General features: G+C 36.0%; 1 protein-coding gene across 1 annotated transcript in view; it reads left to right on the top strand.

Annotated features, from left to right (window-relative positions):
• Nucleotides 1–20,360, top strand: part of CCDC93 (CCC complex scaffolding subunit CCDC93) — a 41,388-nt gene that overhangs the window by 8,527 nt on the left and 12,501 nt on the right. Inside the window, exons 5-18 of the mRNA XM_071746530.1 lie at nucleotides 1,490–1,588; nucleotides 2,750–2,806; nucleotides 5,661–5,761; nucleotides 7,125–7,164; nucleotides 8,545–8,637; nucleotides 9,113–9,163; nucleotides 10,237–10,323; nucleotides 12,844–12,960; nucleotides 16,214–16,276; nucleotides 16,475–16,548; nucleotides 17,136–17,217; nucleotides 17,436–17,507; nucleotides 17,863–17,934; nucleotides 18,213–18,321. Coding sequence (XP_071602631.1) covers nucleotides 1,490–1,588; nucleotides 2,750–2,806; nucleotides 5,661–5,761; nucleotides 7,125–7,164; nucleotides 8,545–8,637; nucleotides 9,113–9,163; nucleotides 10,237–10,323; nucleotides 12,844–12,960; nucleotides 16,214–16,276; nucleotides 16,475–16,548; nucleotides 17,136–17,217; nucleotides 17,436–17,507; nucleotides 17,863–17,934; nucleotides 18,213–18,321 — 1,117 coding nt within the window. The remainder of the gene's footprint in view (nucleotides 1–1,489; nucleotides 1,589–2,749; nucleotides 2,807–5,660; nucleotides 5,762–7,124; nucleotides 7,165–8,544; nucleotides 8,638–9,112; nucleotides 9,164–10,236; nucleotides 10,324–12,843; nucleotides 12,961–16,213; nucleotides 16,277–16,474; nucleotides 16,549–17,135; nucleotides 17,218–17,435; nucleotides 17,508–17,862; nucleotides 17,935–18,212; nucleotides 18,322–20,360) is intronic.

Raw genomic sequence — 20,360 nt, 5'->3', positions numbered from 1 at the left:
TGGGCCCAGGCTCTGAGAGCCCAGATCATTTTCTGTCCAACTTCTAATTGCTTCAGGTTCCAGCAGAGCTCCAGCCTCATCTCCTCCCACTCAGACTGATGGACTTGTGTTCTGTAAAAAGCTGAAGCTTGGTTTGTAGGGTCATTATACCATAGCCCTAAGACTCTATAAAATTCAGTTTATTTTAAAGTATGCTCCCAAGGACTTCTTTGGAGTAGAGAAGGAGGAACCTGTGTGCGTGCAGAGTATAATCACATTTTTGTACATGTGCTGTAAATCCAATACTTCCCAGAACAGAGGGGTTTATTATTTATTCAGTAGGCCTGCTCAGTAGAAAGACAGCTTTTAGAGCACAGTTGACTTTTGAGGTTTTTTGAACCTAGAATAGAATGTATGTTGTGCAGGCTGGTAGAGATGAGCTTTTGATCTGGTGGGTGTGCTGGCTGTTCCATGATGTAAATGAAAAGAAAAAGCAAAAACTATATAGTAGTAATGTACTGTTATTAAAGTCTAACATATAATAATACTATAGGTAATAGAACTGGTTAGTGTGGTAAAATATAAATGCATTTTTAGCTTAAGTAGTAGGTTTCTTCTGCTAGGGGGGTAGAGTTTATGCAACTCATTTTTGGGATGGGACATTAGAGTTTGGAGGGGATGAGTGTATTTTTTTCTTTTTTAAGATACAAGCTCAAAGAATAATATTTAAAGTGGCACACATCCATTTCTCTTCCACCCATGATGCTCTTTTTCCTTTTTGGAATTGTTTTACTGGATATACAAATATTTGGATTACAGAAATTCATTTGGCAAAATTCTTATGAGTTTGCTTATGCTTGTGAAGATTTCATATGTTTATGTTTATAAATTAATTTGTCAAACTAAGAATTTCTAATAGTTGAAATATGTAATAGGAAGCATGGAAAGAAAATTCTATAAGAAATAGAATGTAAAAGCAATTCAGTATATGAGAATTTACTCCTAAGTAAAGGAGAAATGCAACACAATCATGTAATAATTTTGAAATAGACTATTTACAAATAATGGTCAGAAAAGTGTTTTTTTTTTTTTTTATACCAGGCTCTGTTCCATAAGCTTATAAAGGTAGTTTGATCTATTGAATCCAACTGTAGTGTAAACAGTGGCTCACTGAGGTTTGTATGGTTCAGTGTAGTTCAGCAGGATGAAGAATATTTAGATTTTTATATGTAGAATTTTGATTATAAGAAAGCCATGTGGTTTCATAACTTATGCATTGTCTGATTGCTCTACTGAGCTTTTCAGTACATAGAAGAGCAACCATGAAGTTCATGAAATAGTTTATAGGGTAGGTCCCTGAGTTACCATGTTTACAATGAATTTTCCTTTTTGGGTGCTTAAAATGTGCTTTTACCTTTTTTACATGTATTAAAAATAATTCTTCAGTAGTTTGGTGTTAGCTGCTGTTATTTTTCCCCTTTCCACTTACACAAACTTTTTGTCTTTTCAGTGGCTGGTGAAACGTGCAATAGAAACAAGGGAAGAAATGGGAGACTATATCCGTTCTTACTCTATATCACAGTTTCAAAAAACTCATAGGCTACCAGAGGTAAAATCAAGCCAGTTCTTGTTTCTTTTAGACTGTGTCAGATGCACTCCTAGCTTCAAAGCTCTGAAATTGGCACACTATGTTAAAGTTGCCTTTGCTGTCATTTTGTTAATCAGTCCTATAGGAATCCAGGTACAAATTCATCTGAGCAAAAAAAATTAAAACTTTATGATAGGGAGTTCATAGATACTGGCTAACTTTTGTTTAATAGTTTTCTTAGTTTTTCTGCAATATTGGGTACTTCTCTGTCAGCCAAGCTTGCCAGATAGCTCACTTCTGGAGTGAATATAGAAGCTCTGCATAGTGGATCCAGGCTTACCATCTGAATGCACCTACAATGACTGAAATGTGTTCAGGAAACACCTGGTATGCTTTGGAGAAGCTGATCTAGCTAGATGAGAATTGATACACTGTTAATGCTCTAAATTTAATTTGGTTTTTCTTTCAGTGTGTTCCAAGTCAGCTCTTGTCTCCCTCTATCCAAACCCCCAAATTTATTCTTTAAAACCAGATTCCTAAAAAAAATCTTTATTGAAAAACTGAACCTGGGGAAAGAGACGGGCAGGTTGCACTGAAAGGAAATACATTTGTCTCCATCATACAATTGCTAGAGGTGTGAGAGGTGCAGTTTTATCTACAAGTTTAGTGCTTATTTTGCACTGGGATACCTTGATCATATTCCTCTTCTTCCAATACCAGTCAAATGCTGCTCACTTTAAAGTTACATGCTTAGAACAGTGTTGTGATCCTCTCTTCTTCCTATTCTGCTGTAATGGTAAGAAGCTTCCTTGGTGTAGGAGTCAGGCTGAAATGAGCCTGAATTTGTGCTTATAGTACAAAGCCATCAAGTTTTTCCATGCATAACCCAAGGTAATTCCATATTTAGAACCAAGAACCCAAGTTTTGTCTTGAATTCAGTAACAGCATTAAAGGTAATGATCTCTAGTACTGGGAGACCTGCCTAGCTAACTGGTGAGAGAAGTAAAATACTTCTCTGTGTTACAGGAAATACTGTTACTAACTTATATTTTACCAAATACTTTGAGGGCTCAGCTAGAAACTGTTTGACTGCTTTGTTTGCTAAACTCTTTGCAACCCTTTACATTTCATCTCCTTTCTTGTGTTGGTTTTTTTTTAAATATCTCTGTTATTGTGTTGCAGGATAATGAATTTATGCAAAGAAAAGAGAAGGTCATCAAAACTGTTACTGATATCTTTGTAAGTATGTTAAATCTTTTATTGAGAAGCTAGTGCTTTTTAGTAATGAAATGGTGGATGTTAATTCTATTTAATGCAGCCACTCCTGGGTTTTCTCTTGAGAAGGTCCCCAATTCAAGCTTCATTCTTAGAACAGGTTTCCAGTGCAAACTGCTTTGGAAATATTTTTTTCAAGTTTAATTCAGTAGTTCTGGTAAGGCCTTAAGGCAGTTGAGAAGAACATAAAGTGAATTTTCAGGGGAACTGTAAGAAGGAGAAAGATGGCTATTAGCATAGAATCACAGGATGATTTGGGTTGGAAGGGACCTCAGAGAACATCTAGCTCCAGCCCCCCTGCATGGGCAGGGACACCTCCCACTAGGACAAAGTCCCATCCACCCCTTAAACACTTCCAGGGGTGGGGCTTCCACAGTTTCTCTTGGAAACTTCTTCCAGGTTTCTCACCATCCTCAGACTAAAGAATTTCTTCCTAATATCTGACCTACATCTGCTCTGGCAGTTCAAAGCCATTTTGCTTTGTCCTATCACTCCATGGCCTTGGTTCTCTCCAGCTTTCCTGTATCCCTTTCAGATTTAGAGGGAGAGAGTTGCCTCCCTTTACCTGCTGGCCATCTTTTGATGCAGCCCAGGAGGCTTTTGGGCTGTCATTACACATTGCCAGATCATGTTGAGCTTCTCATCAACCAACACCCCCAAGTCCTTCTCCTCAGGGCTCTTCTCAATCCTTTTTCCTCCCAGCCTGTAATTGTGCTTAGTTGGAGGCTCTTTAGCAGGTCACCTTTAAGTCATTATGTGTTGGAATTGAAGAGAAATCCACTTTCCTAAGGTAGGACCAGCAAGTGGGAAAGATTAGTCTGTTGTTGGAATTTATTATTATAACCTTGGTCTAAGGACCTGCCCTGCTCTTCTCAAGGGGACCATACAATGAGATTTATGGTCACCACCAGGCCTAAAGGCTAGAAAAGGGAATATTAAATATCAGTAATGGTTGCTGGAATAAGAACTACTGCCACTGAAAGGTGAATTGAGATTATTTTACTATGGTTTTGTTCAACTACTCAATTACCTGATGCCAAGACTAATGTTTGTGGCATGATGCCTACACTTTACACAGCACAGGTATAATACAGAATGCCACCATAAAAGCTGTAATTACTTTCATGACTTGCATTGCTTTTCTGTAGGTGTGAAAATACAGTTTGTGGGAGATTTTTGATCATAAAAACCTTTTTTGTGTCACAGGCAAAAATGTAACAAGGTTTAATACCTGGAAACAAGACAGGCATTGAGATTAAAAATGAAGTAAAAATTGCAAAGGGTAGCTGACAAATTCAGAAGCTTACCAAGGAATATTGTCTTCTTTTCACTTCTTTGAAATCTCTACTTTGGGATTACATATCTTTAAAAAGATAGAAAGCTGTTTTGGCAATGTTACAGTAGAGGAATTGCTTGTTGAAAATAATAGTTTGTGTTCTATAAAAAGTCAGATCAAGCAAAATGTAATCTTTTTTTAGTTTTCTTCTAGAATCTTTCAAACTTATTGCATTGAATCTTTTGTCCCATAGGAGTAGGATTTTCTGAAATTAAGAGAAATATATGGAATGTATGGAAAGTTTTGGTTTCCACTTTTGTTTTTGTGATGCATTTGTTCTAAGCATTCTGAGCCTGGCTCTGAAAGGATTTAAAAGATCTGAATGTAAAACAGACCAGAAGAGACCAGTGTTCCTCCTAGATGTTGATTATCTGGTGATGAAGTTTTTCTCTGCTATGATAAGGGCTGGAGTTCCATTTCAGCAGAGGAAGAGAAAATGTAACTTATTGGGGTGCTGACACCTTTAAAAAATATCAGTTAGAGAAACAAAAATATCTTCAGCACATGTCCTTAGTTTTTTCCATATTCTTGCTAGTAGTATAGCACTAAATACCAGACTTCAATTACCTTCAAAATATTTGTTCCAGCAACAGAAATATTATGTTACAGATTCACTGCACCCTGATCTTTTACTTAAAAATCCAGCAAAAATAATTTCAAACTAAATGTTATCTTGGTTTCTATTTCTAATTTAGGGAGAGTAGAGGGTTTAATGAATATTATAGTTTGGCTTAGGTTGGGTTTTAGTTTGTTCTGTTTGTGCTGGAGGTAGAATAAATATTCTAATGTTTTGTAGACTTTTATAGTGGCATAATTGATCTCTATGGAAGGAGGAAGGAATAAAAGTACTTTAATATAGGCCAGATTTATAGTGCTCAAACAGCTGTGTCTGCTTGAATTTTTAAAATTGTAAGTAGCTCTAGCAGTAAAAAAAGTACTTGTATTAGCTGTTGTTTTATTTGATGGGCTGTTGTCCAGGTATAGGATCACATGGGGAAAGCATGAGACCAATTGTAAGATATTTTCTGTTCCTTAAATTTTAATGAAATTTGCTTTAATTCCATTGTAACCTTTGATCATTTTCCTATCTAAGTTATTAAAATACAATGAAGTTGCAAAGAAGATAACATTTCTGGCATTATCAGCTAAATTGTATGGCTTATAAAAAATAGATGTTGATTGTACTATTTTTGACTCTGCTTGCAAATGTGACAGGAGACAGTTGCAAAAATTCTTTGTTGTTAAATACCCATTTAAATTTATCTATTTTTTAAACCTGGAAATACAGGTCTTATACCACATTGTTTAGAAGTAAATTCAGTAAGATTTTATCATGTTATTAAAAAAAAAAAGTGTGGGATGTTTATTTGGGTAAGGAGATGCAGTTGGAAAGCAAAAAGTGGTATATATCACTAGATAATGTTTCTTCATTTCTTTTAGAAGAGCCTTTTATGAGCTCTGTATTCATTCTCTGTCTTACAGGAGGTTTACAAACCCCAGAGAAAATATAAACGCCAGAAGGGAGCTGGAGAACTGGTAGATGAGGAATCAAAGGTTCATGCTACACTTCTGGAATATGGCAGGTGAAAGGCTTCATTTCATTTCATTCTCTGTGGGGCTTTGTATTGCGTGTGTTTGAAAGCATTCCATATAAAACTTGGATTGTGGAGGTAATATGGCAAGTGAGCATCTTTCCCCACACAGCTGCATTATGTGCTTTAGCTAAGGGCTTTCATTGCCACATTTTTGCATATTATCATTTAGTTTTCAAAAAAGTACAGAGTGAGCTTCTGTAACAGATGTGAAATGCTAAGCCTGGGAGGCATCTGGCTTCTCTGATGTAACTGATGATTAAGTTTTTGTTACTGCTGTTCTGGTGCAGTTCCTTATTTGGATGCAATTATTTGTGTGAAAATAAAATTGAGCTCCTACAAGAAGTGAGAACAGATAAACAAGCAATGGCAATACCAATTACAAATGTTTTTATAGTTATAGAACTTTATGCATGTATTTTGTGGGAGGCTAATGCTCTGCTATGTTTTGTAGACTGCTAAATGCAGAGAGAACTTAATATTGGGGAATTCTTTAAAACTTGTTATGCTGTTGTAAAATATGACTGAATTTACCTCTATCAGAATAAATAGAGAACTGGTGGCAAAAACTGAGGCTGCTGCCAAGGATGTCTTAACTTTTAGCTATCGTAGGCTTGTTAATAGTCCTGGATTTGCAATAATTAAGGAGCTAAATAGTTGCAGCTCTAAGTTTGTAAGCCAGGAATATCACTACTTTTCATATCTGTGTACCTGCTGGGTTTACTGCTTTGTAATACTGAAGATGATTGCCTGCTCATATCTAAAATTTCTTTTTACCTATTTGTTTGTTTTGGTTTTTTTTAATAAAAAACTACTTCAAAACAAAAAAAACACTTCAAAACTAACAGCATAACTCAAATGTCATTTTTTCCTCTCCCTCAAAAAATAGAAGCTATTTTATTTAAGTATATATTTTAAAAGAAATTGAAGATTCACTAAAGCATCCAACCCTGAATGTGTTTTGGGGAGTAGAGATTGCACTGACAATTTTCTGAGGCCTTTCCAAAATTCAGAAGTATATAGTTGGTATATAGATGGCTGAGGATTAACTTCCAAATGGAAAAGAGCCCTGCTTTTCCCTTTCATGAGCTTTACATGACAATGCTTTAGAAAGAGTTTAGTTTTGTAGATCATAATGGAAGGAGTAAATGGAACTGAAACTATTTTGTAAGTATGCTGTATAGTACTTGCTTATTTAGTTCATTTGGAGCATTCCAAAACTAACCGGAACCTGTTAAGTGTTTTGTTATGTGGTTCACTTTGTAGTGCATTTCTGTTAAAAACTGGTAGAAATTTCATTTACTGTTGAAATTGTAACCAAAATTTTACTTCTTTCATCTTGCTATTCTTCTAGGAGATACGGATTTAGCAGACAAGCAGGGAAAACAGAGCAGGTAAAAATATTCTTCTTTTAACTTTTCATGTTGTGGGAAGAATTGCATTGCTTTTGTTGGAGTCTTGGTTACTGTAAGATCTTAAGGGAATAAAATGAATAAACAGCTATAACTTCTGTTACTACAACCTCTTAAAAAGGGCTAAGTGGAATTAAAATCTGCATGTCATGCAAGATGCAATTGATCACTGTCTCAAAGATCACATTTTTCAAACATATTTTGCTTAGAAGAAAAGGGGTTTGGGTGGTTTGTTTTCTAATGTGAGGTAATGAGCATATCTTATCTTTTTTAATGTGTATCTTTTAACTAAGTGCTCCATGATATGATCATTAGTTTTTTCCTTTTCTTAAAGAACTGTTCAGCTTGGCCATACATTTTGTAGGCATTTATTAAATAACAGGTTTGTTACTGTGACAGAGAAACATGATACTGTACCATAAATAAATCACAGGGCCTCTTGCAAAAGCAGCATCCTTGCTGTGCTTCGGGTGATTATGGAATCATAAAATGTCCTTGCCAGAGTATTTGAAGTTTTAATATTTCAGATACTACTTTGGCTACAAGTTTTTATTACAGGCAGAGATAATGAAGAAATGTATTAAGCATGTCATGGACCCAGCAATGCATTGAATATGCTAAAGCTGCCCTTTGTTATCTTGGAACTCTGCATACAAATTCAGCATTTCAGCATTTCAATTTTATAAATGTAGATGCTTCCAAATCTAGCCATACCTTTTTTCCCTTTAAAGTGATTTCCAGGCTGCAGTCACGTTTGTAGAAATCATTTTGTTTCATCAAAAATGTCACTGACTTTGGAATAATGTGTATGAGACCATCATTATGTTTTTTGTGGGAACTCAGTTTCCAGTAAGATAGAAGTAGAAGATTAAATAGTCAGATTAGTGGTACAAAAGAATGGCCTAGAAATTAAGTCTATCTGTCACCAGTTCTCATTAGTGTAGTACCAATTCTTCTTACTGAACTAGGCAATTTTATACTTTGTATGTTTGTTATACCTATATTTAAACCAATTATAATAATTTTTTAAAAATTCTACTTTCTTCTATATAACTGACACATTCTGGGGTAGCCAGTGGTCCTGTGAGGTTGGTAGTCCTTTACAGGCTGTGGAATAAAGGATCTTTGTGCCAGATGAGTCCATAGCCTTACAGAAACACTGTCTTGAATAGCTGGAATACCTAGGAAGTCAGTGAGGGTTACACCTCAGTAGGAATGAACTGGACTGTGAGGACATCCCAGTAGCTAACATGTATTCATAAGAACAGAACAGCTACATTCCAGTTTTCTCTTTGTTGTCCTTCTTAACACGTTAGATTACCATAACTAAATATGGTCACTTTCTTAATTTTTCTTTAAAAGGCTGAAGATAAAAAAATTGCACTACCTCCAGGGCTTGCATCAGCAGGAAAAGCTGAACCTTGTGATGAAGATGACCTTCAGGCTGCTGAAGAGGTGTGCCATGTGCATGGATCTTGCTACCTTGGGGGGAAGGCAGCAGTTGTCACTGCCCAGGCATTCTCTGCGAGAAGGAAAATTTCCATGCTCAGCTGAAGTGACAGTTGTTTTCCACAGCACATTATGGGACCTGAAATTGATAGGCAAAATTAAATATTAATTAGGCAAAATAAATATATGTTAATGTTTAGTAGCAAAAAAAATACAACTTTTGTTTGGAATCCAAACATTTTTCAAGGTCGGTTTTTGGTTGACAGTGGGAGCTGAGTACTCTGAGTTAATGTCTACTGCTATAAGGAATTTTCCTTAAATATGGTAATTTCAGCTACCTCTTCTTTTACTTCCATAGAGTTACAGTCCCATTACATATACTAGAATACACGGATACTGTCTATATGTGTCCCTGTCATTAGGCAGGTGTTAAATAATGAAAGATAAATGGTTTTGTGTAATTCCTCATGTTTTGCCCTAGCTTCGCATTAAAACTCTGATGACAGGAATGGCTGCAATGGCAACAGAAGAGGTAAGCAGCATGCAAACCTGATCCAGCTTGCTTTAAATTATTGTTGATTATGACAGTTATTCCTAAAATTGGGCAAATGGTGAGTATGAAGTCTGGGAATGCATACTTGTAACTTTTCATTAAGGGAGTGCAAGAAAAGGTGGTTGAATTAGGAAGACAGTAATTTTTACAAAGCTGATGACTTAATCATTTGCCTTGAAATTATAAAATAAATGCTTCTTTCAAATAGTTTCTACAAGGAGAATTTAAGGGGAAAGACATCACAGTGCAGCTGCACAAGAAGCAGTATGACCTTGCTTTATTCATCTTCTGAAGATATCCAGGGGAGTCATCATTTTACTGGGCAGAGTGGAGGAAAATTTATAGGTGTTTCAATGTGTTTTCAAAGCACTGATAAATAAAGAATGGCATAAGGTTAAGACACTGAAAATAGTGGATATGTATTTGGTTTGGGGTTTTTTTAAGTGGTTGTAGTTAATTATACAGTGGAACTTGTAGGCTGCTGTAATTTTGAAAATCCTAACACATTGATTGCTGGGTGAGAGAATGGGGAAGAAATTCTGTTGTTGTTAAACATTGTTTCTATTGCTGTTGAAGTCACAGAAGAAAATGTAGTAATTAGTCTAGCTATAAAGTTCATTGACATACTTTCTACTAATATCCAGTGCATAATTCAGTTCTTGAAGATTGTTTTTGTACATGCATCCACTTCGTAAGGTTCATTCCAGAAATCTGCATTATTATAGTTCAGCTCAAAATGTGGTCTAATAATGAGTTTTACTATTGTTCATGCAAAATTTGGTATTCAGAATACAATTAAAAGTAAGTTTTTGAAAATCTGAATTTAAATAGCCTAAAAGGTTTTAAGTAAGGTTTTAAGTAAGGTTTTAAGTAAGGTTTTAAGTAAGGTTTTAAGTAAGGTTTTAAGTAAGGTTTTAAGTAAGGTTTTAAGTAAGGTTTTAAGTAAGGTTTTAAGTAAGAAATTGCCATGCTGAAATTTGAACTTGGGGAAATTGCCATGTAAAAAGCACAGGCGTTTCCAAAACTAAATTTTTTTCTTGATACAATTGCAGGGCAGATTGACAGCAAGCACAGTTGGCCAGATTGTTGGACTCCAGTCAGATGAGATCAAGCAAATAGTGTCAGAATATGCTGAAAAGGTAAGTCTATTCCCTGACTGTGTTTTACCAAGTGTTTTTTTGATGCTTGTTAAGGCTTCCAACTTAATTGCCACAGTTCTCTTGAAACAGCACTGTTTGACATATGCTGCAGCACAGTCAGGATTGATGAAAGTGTCTTAAAGCATTCACAAGTTTTTGGTGTGATATTACATGTTAATGAATTGCATTCATGAGTAGTTTGGGTTTAAATACCTGCTTAAACATTTTCATGACTATTGGAGGGCCTGAGTTGATATGTGTTCAAACTCCTAGAGGCCTGAACTCTTAAAGCAAGTTGAAATGTTCACTTTTAAGCACAGGTCCACAGAGGAATATTTCTCCTTAGAGAAAAGTCTGGGCCTACTTTACTCAGGATACTGGAATCGTACTTGCACCAGGCTCCAGTTCTAAGTCATGGTCTGGATTTCTAGTTCTGAATCTAGTATCATCTAAACCAAAACCTTTTTTGCTTTTAGAAGCCAAGGCAATTAAACGTGCATATTAGCTTCATTTATTGTGTTCAGCTGTGATTGTTTCTACAGTAATGTGAAAAGAAAATCTATCTCTTCAAGCAATTAATACACACAATACATCACTGCCAGATATGAGTTATAGGTCGCTCTTATTTGTCTAGTAGTCTTCTCATATTTCTTCCTTTTTGTTGACATATATGAGGTATGGAGCTTTCCCGTTTGGGAGATAAACCCTATAACTCAACAGCATCTATAGCAAATTCTTGGCCTTTCTTTATTATAAAGGATAGGAAGAGCAGAAGCCCAAGGGTCATATTTCAACATTGCATTTCTTCTATTCTGAGAGAAGGCAGACAGACCTTGACTATTATAGTAGAACAATGATTAATACTCTGCAAAGTAAGAACTGATTTAAGTCAAACCAAAAATATATTGCTTTTCAAATCTATTGGATGTGACAAAAAAAAAAAATTCTGTGTATGCATGCATGCACCAAGAGAAGAGAATTAAGGATGTTATCAAACCGTTTATTGAAGCATCAGCAATGGATGGATACAGTTCTGATAATTTTAACCCCCTATAACTATATATAGTCTGCATATTATGTATATTAGGTTAATTGTATGGTGAGTAGGAGGGTCTTAGAATGCATGACATGATAAGGGAGTGTGATTTAGCTAAATTATGGGAAGAATTAGTAAATCAGTGTATATTTGTTGAATAGTTCAGCGTTGCAGGTGTTGCTTAGAGGCATTTTTCCTTTTGTAACAAACGCAAAGAAAGCATGTAAATTGTTGGGTTAACAAGTCCCAATTGCTCTTTTATTGCTGTGGATGTAAAAGTATAACAAAATATTAAACTGCTCTTCAATATGAATAGCACAGAAAATAGAGGAGAGGAAGACAGGTTTTGCTTCTTACTTTTATTTAAAATTAAGCTGTTAATGAACACCTGCTTATGTGTGCACCTTGAATAAATACCAGGAGCAAATATGAGTTAGCAGTATTTTATATTTCTTGTAACATTTTTGCTGATTATAGAGTGTAGTGGTTGTCAGCATCTGGTAAATACTCAGAAAGCACTTAGTATTGAAGCCTTTGACAGATTCTGCAAATTAGCACGTGAAGTACTCAAAAATTAACTGTTTTTCTCACGAAATACTGGAAAATGGATCAACTAGAAAAAGAAATCTGCATGAAACTAATTAACAAAACAGATGGGTGTCAGTACAAAGTGAGGACTTTCAAAAGGTGCAAATAATGTTTAGGTAAATAATAATGTAGGCATCAAGCTATCAGTGATTTTTAATCATTCTTTGTCTACTGCAAACATACAATTTCTTCTATAGAAGTTATTACTGGTAAAGAATGTTTCTGACAACTTTCCTTTCACGATCCAGAGACAACAGGAGACTGGATACAGATTGTTGTCTTCATTTATGTATTTATGAGACACTTTCTGAGTAATGCTTGCTGGATAGAGTACTTTTCAAAGACTCATGTCCATAGTGCACACATAAACAACTGGCTAGAGTGGTGAATGTATTTAACACAGTGAGCATGTCATTGTCATGTGTCCCAGCCAGTATTTCAGAACCTAAATACACACTTGTTCAGGGCTTCTTAAGGTTCTGAATCTACTTATTTGGTTATGGGCCATCTCTGATACAACAGGCTCAGTAAATAACACAGCTTTAAGGTATTCTTTAGCATTTTTTAATTTTTTCAATTTTAGAACTCTGCCAGGTTTAACTGTAATGCTGATGAAAAAACTATTTCTTCTAGTATACTGTAATCCACCCATTCCAGGGCACCTGACTTTATTTTTAGCCCACTTTACCTGTTACCTTTGGGATATAATTCAGTTGTTCAGCTGCTTACTTACCTTGCTGTGAGATAAATCAGTTAACTCATTCTGTGGGGTAGTGGGGCACAGTTCTTCTTGAGGAATAGAGCAGGTGTGTCCCACTTTGGCATTTTTTGGGCTGCTAAAGAAGCAAAAAGTAGTGGCATGAGGTCCAACTGGATGTTGTCACTGTTGATTGCAGCAATCTGAGCTTTCTGCTGAGGAGCGACCAGAAAGGCTTGGAGCTGCCCAGCAACATAGAAGGAAGATGGCATCTCTGAATAAGCAGATTTTGCATAAAACCAAAATCCTTGAGGAGGTAAGTATTGTGTGTGTAATAAAGAAAACATTGATAAATGTGGTTGATCACAAAGTGTTTTCCATCCTGAAAAGATTTGCAAACTATCTTATGTACCAGCAATTTGTCATGCTGAACATTCATTTTAAGCATCTCCGAATGTCGTGCTTGCACATCTATTACTAAGGCAAGGTGGTTGGGTTTGTATTAAAAATTGTATAGCCCTGTCTGTGAGGAGGGGGTTAGCTAATCAAAACACACTTTTTTTTCTTTTTTTGCATGTCTCTGAGTAAAATGGTGTCTCCATTTGAGTTGCGGGCAGGAATGTTGAACAGACTTTTTTCACAGTTTCAAGAAACAATTTAGAAAGTTACTCTAAAATGTGCTACAAATAGTTTTTGTTAATCACTTCCTGCCCTTCCATGTAAGCCAGCTTGTCTCTGACTATAGTGTGGGTTTTTTGCTTCCTTGTTTGTTTGTAGGGGATATTTTTGCACAGTCACTGATTGGTTCACACCTTCACTTATATTCTTAGGAGGAAGAAGCTCTTGAAGTTATAACTTATGCTCTGTTCATATCTATAAGTAAGACTAACATCCACCATTCCTGTATTTCAACCTAATTATGGTACTGCCATTTAAATCCACAAAAGTATAAGTGGAAAAGCTATACCATTAATGAAATGTTGCTCTCAATTATGTATATTGCTGTAATCAGCAAGCACCATGCCATCTTTAGCTTGCAGAATCAGATGAAAACATACTACAGCAGAGTCAGTAATTGGAAAAACTTGCCAAAAACCAAATAGTACTTGAGGAAGAATGGTTGCTGATGACTGGGTGATACTCTGTCCAAAGTACAGCCCTGCTCCAAAAACCTTAATCTGTTTTGCTTTGCTCTGCTGATATCAGTAACATGTTAACAACCTTTTTCTTATCTGGTTTTACCTATTAAATTTTGGGGGTACAGGGACTCTGAAAGATAGGTGTCTGTATGGCACATTTTATTTAGCAGTGATTTACCAGTCTCATGAACAGAGGTGAAAGAATGGTAGTTTTGAAAGTTTTTCCTATAATGGTTATAACTATTAGAGTACTAGATGCTAAACCTTTATGCTCAGATCCTCACTGGATTTGACTTTTTTTGTTGTTTAGTGCCTAGGAGTACAGAGTCTTTTATTCAAATGTTATTTATGTCTTCAAAACTTAAATCTCTTTTCAGTGAAGCGTATGCTGTGAAGCCTCTGACTCACATTCAAGTAATACTAAGTTTAAATAAAGCTAAAGAAATAAAATATGCACCAAAAATGAAAAGACTAATTGCCTATCCTTTTCTTTTTTTCCAGCTTTAATAAAAATCTTTGTGAAGAACTGGTATAGGTTCTTCTTTGTTTTGCACAGGAAACACTTGAGTTGGATGAAGTGTGACAGTGCTTTAGTTGGCATTTATTAGAATGCATTTCCTTTGGAACATGCTGGACAAGTGGTGGTGTTCTTAAACAGATGCATTTCACAATTCCTCTCCATTCTGGAGTGAAATATTAGAAAGTGTTATGATATACTTTGATAGGATATTATGATAGGCATACACTGGATGCCTGCTCAGTCTGAAAGTGTCTGTGCACTAGAACATTGTACCACAGCTTCATCTTGGGGAGGACAACCCAGGTGCAACTGTGTGGTCAGAGTGGCACTAGGAGACTGGTGGCTCAGCTTTCAGAAAATGAAAATGGACACTAGCAGAGTTCTCCAGCCATGCTGTGCCCTTGATCTGTCTTGCCCAGCTGAGCAGGAGAGTCAGAGAGACTGGTAAATGAGCTTAGCAGTTGTGGGTGGCTTTTGCAGCTCTTCTGTGTTGTGCTGTTAGGGTCTGGAATGCAGAAAGGATCCACCAGTATCTGTATGGATTTCATTCTCAATGACTGAAGTGTTCACAAGCATTTTTTTTCTGGAGCAGATGGCTCTTAGATTCTGTGGAGTTGTAACATAGTGTGGTTGCTGAATTAGTAACAGAGAATATGCATGTAAATGGATATATGGTTTACATTTTCATGACTATTGCAAGTAATTTGCTTTAGCCCTTTCTCTGGCATAAGGATGAATGTATTTGCTGATTTCCATGTACTGATGAGAAAAAGAAAACAGTTTGGAGTGGAAAAGAAACATAATAGTAAACCACACCAAGTTGGCAGAATCCTTACTTCATTACAGATCTGCTCTTAAATGCCAAACAAAATTCATAATCCACTGGAAAGCTTAAATGTTTTCTAAATCTGTTGCCATGCACTTTCCCATTTTAACAGTTCAGAGCCCTATTGTGGTTGTGTTGCTTAGTTGCAGCATGTCATGGTGTCTCTGCTATGTTTTTATCTGAAAAAAAAATGTATTGACAGCACTAAGCCAAATATGATCCTTTTATCACTTTAATAAAGTAAAGATTCCCTGGCTGTTTTTTGTTTTTTCTGCTACTTGCCAAAACCAGCTCCTTGTAGTCATTGACAGTCAAGACCCCCCGTGTAAAAAATGTGCAGTTTTGGCTTCAATACTGCAGTATATTTTGGCAAAAGTTCTCATAACAAATAGTTCTTCAACCTTAATGTTAATTTTCATGACATTTGGACTGCAGTCTTTAATTATAATCTTTTTCAACTAGTTAGAATTTAGTCTATTGGTGAATTAGTGGTGAAAATTGGGGGGAAAAAAACCCAAACAAACAACAAACAAAACTCCCAACAATTAAAAAATTTTCTTCTTAAAAAATTTGGCTGTGGAGAAGAATGGGTGGAATGTTGAATCATAGCCTCATGTTGTGGACTGCAAACCAAACCAATGTGGAAAGAAGTGGAGCAGAAAGCCAAACTTGCTCCACTTTTGTAACTCCTGTCCCATTTTTGTTGTTACTAGTTACAAAGTTACCTTAAATCATAAGGACTATAGAGAAGGATATTCTTCTAAAAGTAGCTTCTGGGAAGTAGCTTCTGGGCATACAAGACAGCTGGAGTAGGACTTTTTGCACAAGTGTGTAGTGAGAGGACAAGGACATGACTATGCTGTGGTGCCATGGCAAGTCTTGAATCACCCTAAATGATTCAAACATGGAGCCAGAATTTTTGCGATCAGATGCTCTCAGAGTAGATAACCAAACAGTATCTGTGATGGCTGGCCTATTGTTTAATAGACAACTACTATTAACAGCTCTAATACTGCTGTTCTCAATTACAGGTGTAGTTAGCATGATTATAGAATCAAATTCTCTTTTTTCTCTTTCATTACAGTTGCAAGCTCAATGTGCTGATCTGCAGGCAAAATGTGCTGAAGCAAAGAAGAGTTTAACTGAGGTAATCTTCTTGTGGTTTTTCTCTGCACTGATTCTGCCTGGATCATTCTTGAGAAGTTTGTTGTGTGGGGGGTTGTGTTAAATTGTGAAGCTGTTTGGCAGCTACCTTGCTGATCCCATGGTGTGGGAAAGCTGAGTACCAGGAATGATTCTGTGTGTGGAAGTGTATTTCATTTTATTATTAATTTGTAACCCTTAGGTTAAGAGTTATAGTGAAAAGCTGGACAAGGAATTGGCAGCCTTAGAAACAATAGAATCCCAAGCAGATTCTAGGTAAGTTTCTTTCTTTGTGACCTTTGAAATTCTGAAAAATTATGGGGTTTAAAATGAATCATTCAATGTTTCTTGTTTTGTCAATCTGAAAAAATAACTAAAATGTTAAAATCAAAAAACTCTCCAGCTTCCCTTCCAAAGACAGGAAGATATGGTATTTTCTAGTGTTTATAAAATTTTAGATATATTTTTATATATAAAAACATGGTATTCAGTCAGAATGGAAAGTGTCAGTCTGTAATTGTAAAGAATTGTAGGTGTTTAAAGCAGAAAACCCTAGATAACAGTAGATGAGCTTTCCTGATTTTGTTTTCTTTTATTTGAAGCCTTCATCTCACATGAATGAAACTTTCACAATAATGAGGTCAGAAAATAGAAAAATTGTCAAAATACTCAGTATAATACTAGGCTTTATCTTGAGCTTAGCATATCAGTGGTGATACTTGTTGTTTTTTTTTTTTTTAATTGACACAGATTTATTGAAAAACTTCTTTAGAATTTAAGCTTATTCTAATATCTTTTAGTTCTCCATATGTTTAAATTGGAAACTAAAGGTCTAATGTGGTTTACTGGATCTTCAAATTTAGCGTCTTACAGAGCCTACGGGCGCTGGTGGCCATGAATGAAAACCTAAAAAGCCAGGAGCAAGAGTTCAAAGCACATTGTAGGGTAAGTTTTAGTTCCTTATAAAAGGACTCATTTAAAACTCAGTAAATAAACATTATATTTCTTCTTGATTTATCATTATGTGGTGAATCTCTGAGCACACAAAGAGTGTAGTCAGCTTCTAAATGACGACAGAGAGGTGTGTGCTGTCAAGCATCCTGCTATCCCCTGTTCAGAGGATAGGTCTCAGCTAAAAGCAACAAACTCTTTTTGTTTTAAAGGAAGAAATGGAGAGACTTCAACAAAGTATTGAGAATATGAAAGCTGAGGCAGTGGAAAATGGGGAGGAACAGGTAATAGCAAATCTCTGTGTTTTTACTGTCAGTTTTTGTTTTCAAGTGTTGGTTTAGGCCCTTCTGGTTTCTGACACGTTCTGATAAGCATAGAAGTATCTTTTGCAATCTGAAACTTTCTACATACAGTAGACTGTAAAAAAAAAAAAAAAAAAAACTAGTCAACTTCAACTGTTAACATGAAAAGATGTTAAATTTTTAATGCAGATTATGAATCACTGTTGAAAAAAATAACAGCAAAAGGTAATGTTATTGCAGGAGCCATTAAACAGAAAATAGAAAACCACAGAAAACAAAGGCCGTATTCACAATTTTGCCACTGTAATACAAAATTGTTTTGGGTTTTCAATTCTAGGAGCCAAATAAGATTATAGAACAGCAGTATAAATCTGAGAAAGATAAACTTCAAAAGATCCGGCTGTTACTGGTGAGTAACTCTTTGCAAATTTACTTGTAAAAAATTATTGATGTTTTCTTATCTTGTAATTCTAATGCATCTTTTTGTTGCTCTTAAAGTTTTTCTGTCACAAATCAATTACAAAAAAAATGGAGCCTCAGCCAGTGTGCTTTTTTTTTGCTTTTTTTTTTTTTTTTTTTTTTAATTAATGGTTCAGTAACAAAATTCTGCTGGGGGGGGGGCTTTATCCATTTTAAGAAGAGAACAAGAAGAGGCTTTGTTTTCTCCCTTCCTAACTTTCTATTCAGGCACGAAGAAACAGAGAAATAGCCATTTTACAACGCAAGATTGATGAAGTACCCAGCCGAGCTGAGCTAACACAGTATCAGAAGAGATTTATTGAACTTTACAGTCAGGGTATGTATATCAAGCAGGGACATCCTGCTGAAGGCTAAAGCCCTAGCAGGAGGGCAACTGCATTTTAAGCATATGGCATGTAACAGCAGCACTTGCTAATTTTGTGGTGTTATAAGGGTCTTTTGGTATTCAGGCTGTACTACCTACATACACCTTATTTTCAAGGCTTTAATTCTGACTATAAGAATTTTCCTGAGGATGAAGCTTGATGCACAAGATCTCTGGAGACAATTTTGTCTGCATCAGCTTCAGCCATTAAGGTTAATGACCAGTGTGTTTAGAAAGTCCTTAATTAGGTTTATAAATGGGGTTGCTGTAAATTTGAATTGTGTTTAATTGTTTGCTCCTAATGTTAGATTTTTTTCCTTGACATGAGAGATCTGATTCTGAACCAAACAATATTGGGAATTACAAAGTAAAGGGAATTAATTCTAGGGATTGTTTTCTTTCATTTTTGATTTATAAATAATCTGCAGTATCTTGGTAGGATCAGAGTACAAATTGTCTTAACTTTGTGTTTATGATAAGAAGCTGTAAAATGGGGAAATGTGCTTGGTTGACTTTTTGGATAGTACATTTGCTGTATGTGGATGGTAGGAAGCATGCAAATTGAATTAAAATTCCAAAGTTGTTTCATTGAGTTGGTAACAGATTGGTATAATTCCTGGTGTATATTTAATTAGTTTGTGTATTTGAATAAGCTAAAATAAGTATCTACCAAGAAGAACCAGCCAACGTTTTAAAGATTTTCTGCATTTACTAGATACGTGTGTGAACCAAGCTCTTGAGGGTGAGCAGTTCTAAAATTGTTACCTAACTGATTCAAATCCCTTGCCCTGATAAGGCAGCTGTAGTGACACAGCTGTGTGGTATCTTCCATGTGTTTTGTCCAACTCATGGCCTGGAATAGATGTACTTTCTTTGTGAGTACAAATCCAGGACTTCCTTCCCCCTGCTTTACTTCTGTGCCATGCTGTTCATTTCATCAAGTCCAGCTATAAAGACAACTGTGTTGTCTTTCATTAAATTTTCTACAGATTTTCTCTGTCAGTTCTAAGTGAACTCAGACAAATAATCTGTGGTCAGAACATCCACCTGCTCGGAGGATGAGGGCTTCATATGAAGTACAGAAAGATTTAAGTCAAAGACTTGTCCAGCTTTGGATGTAGTTTTAAGATGCTTTGAACTTTATGGGGCTTTATTTTCTATAGTACAAGATATGTGTAGTAACTTGGGTAGCACACTGGTCAGTCATGGCCAGGAACCTGCACTATACAAGCTGTGTTTCTGAGCTGAAAACTTCAGCCAGTCTTCTGTGAGTTGTGGTATTTTTTTAGAGACTTTTAATTTAGTCACATTCAAGTGATCTGCAGATTTGCCAAAACCTTTTTCTTTGAAGTTGATCCAAGGTGTGTTGGACAGCACAATCTTCAGTGATGCCATCCAGCCTCACTGGTTCTGTACTAAAATGCTTTCAAGTTCCAATATTCCCTCTTTTATTTTTGACATAACAGAAGCCTCTTCCATTGAAAACTTTAAGCTCTGGTTTCAAGAGAATCAGTGAGCTAATTGGCTGCTGCTTCTTCCTCTTCTTGATTTGTCTGTGTTACCTCACGTGGGCTCTGGTGTGTGCCTGTAATACTCTGTGAGCTGGTACAACTTTCTAACCCAATGGAAATCCTGAAAAGTTTTCTCTCTCTGTTGGTATGTGGAATCCACTCATAAAAGATCTGTGACTACTAGAACTGCTGCAAGAAAGGGAAGAGCTGCAGGGAGGAAATGTTTTGGGAAGAGCCTGGTGTCTTCCATTTGGCAGCAACAAGTCCTGCAAAAAACCCAACTAAGAACGAACACCTGAAATAAGCCAGTTGGTGATCTCATGTTCATGCAGTTTTTCAAGAAGCAGCCTGACTTCAAGAAGCAGCAGACTTCAGCATTTGGAAAATCTTTGTGGAACATGCTGAAGAGCTCTTACTGATTTGTCAACCTGTCCCAGGCTTTCCTGAATTCCTCAGTGCTTTCAGGCTCCCAGCACTCAG

Source organism: Heliangelus exortis, chromosome 6 (genome assembly GCF_036169615.1).
Source record: "Heliangelus exortis chromosome 6, bHelExo1.hap1, whole genome shotgun sequence".
NCBI classification, from domain to species: domain Eukaryota; kingdom Metazoa; phylum Chordata; class Aves; order Apodiformes; family Trochilidae; genus Heliangelus; species Heliangelus exortis.
The sequence above is the reverse complement of the archived record's forward strand: the minus strand, read 5'-3'. Positions and strand labels throughout refer to the sequence as shown.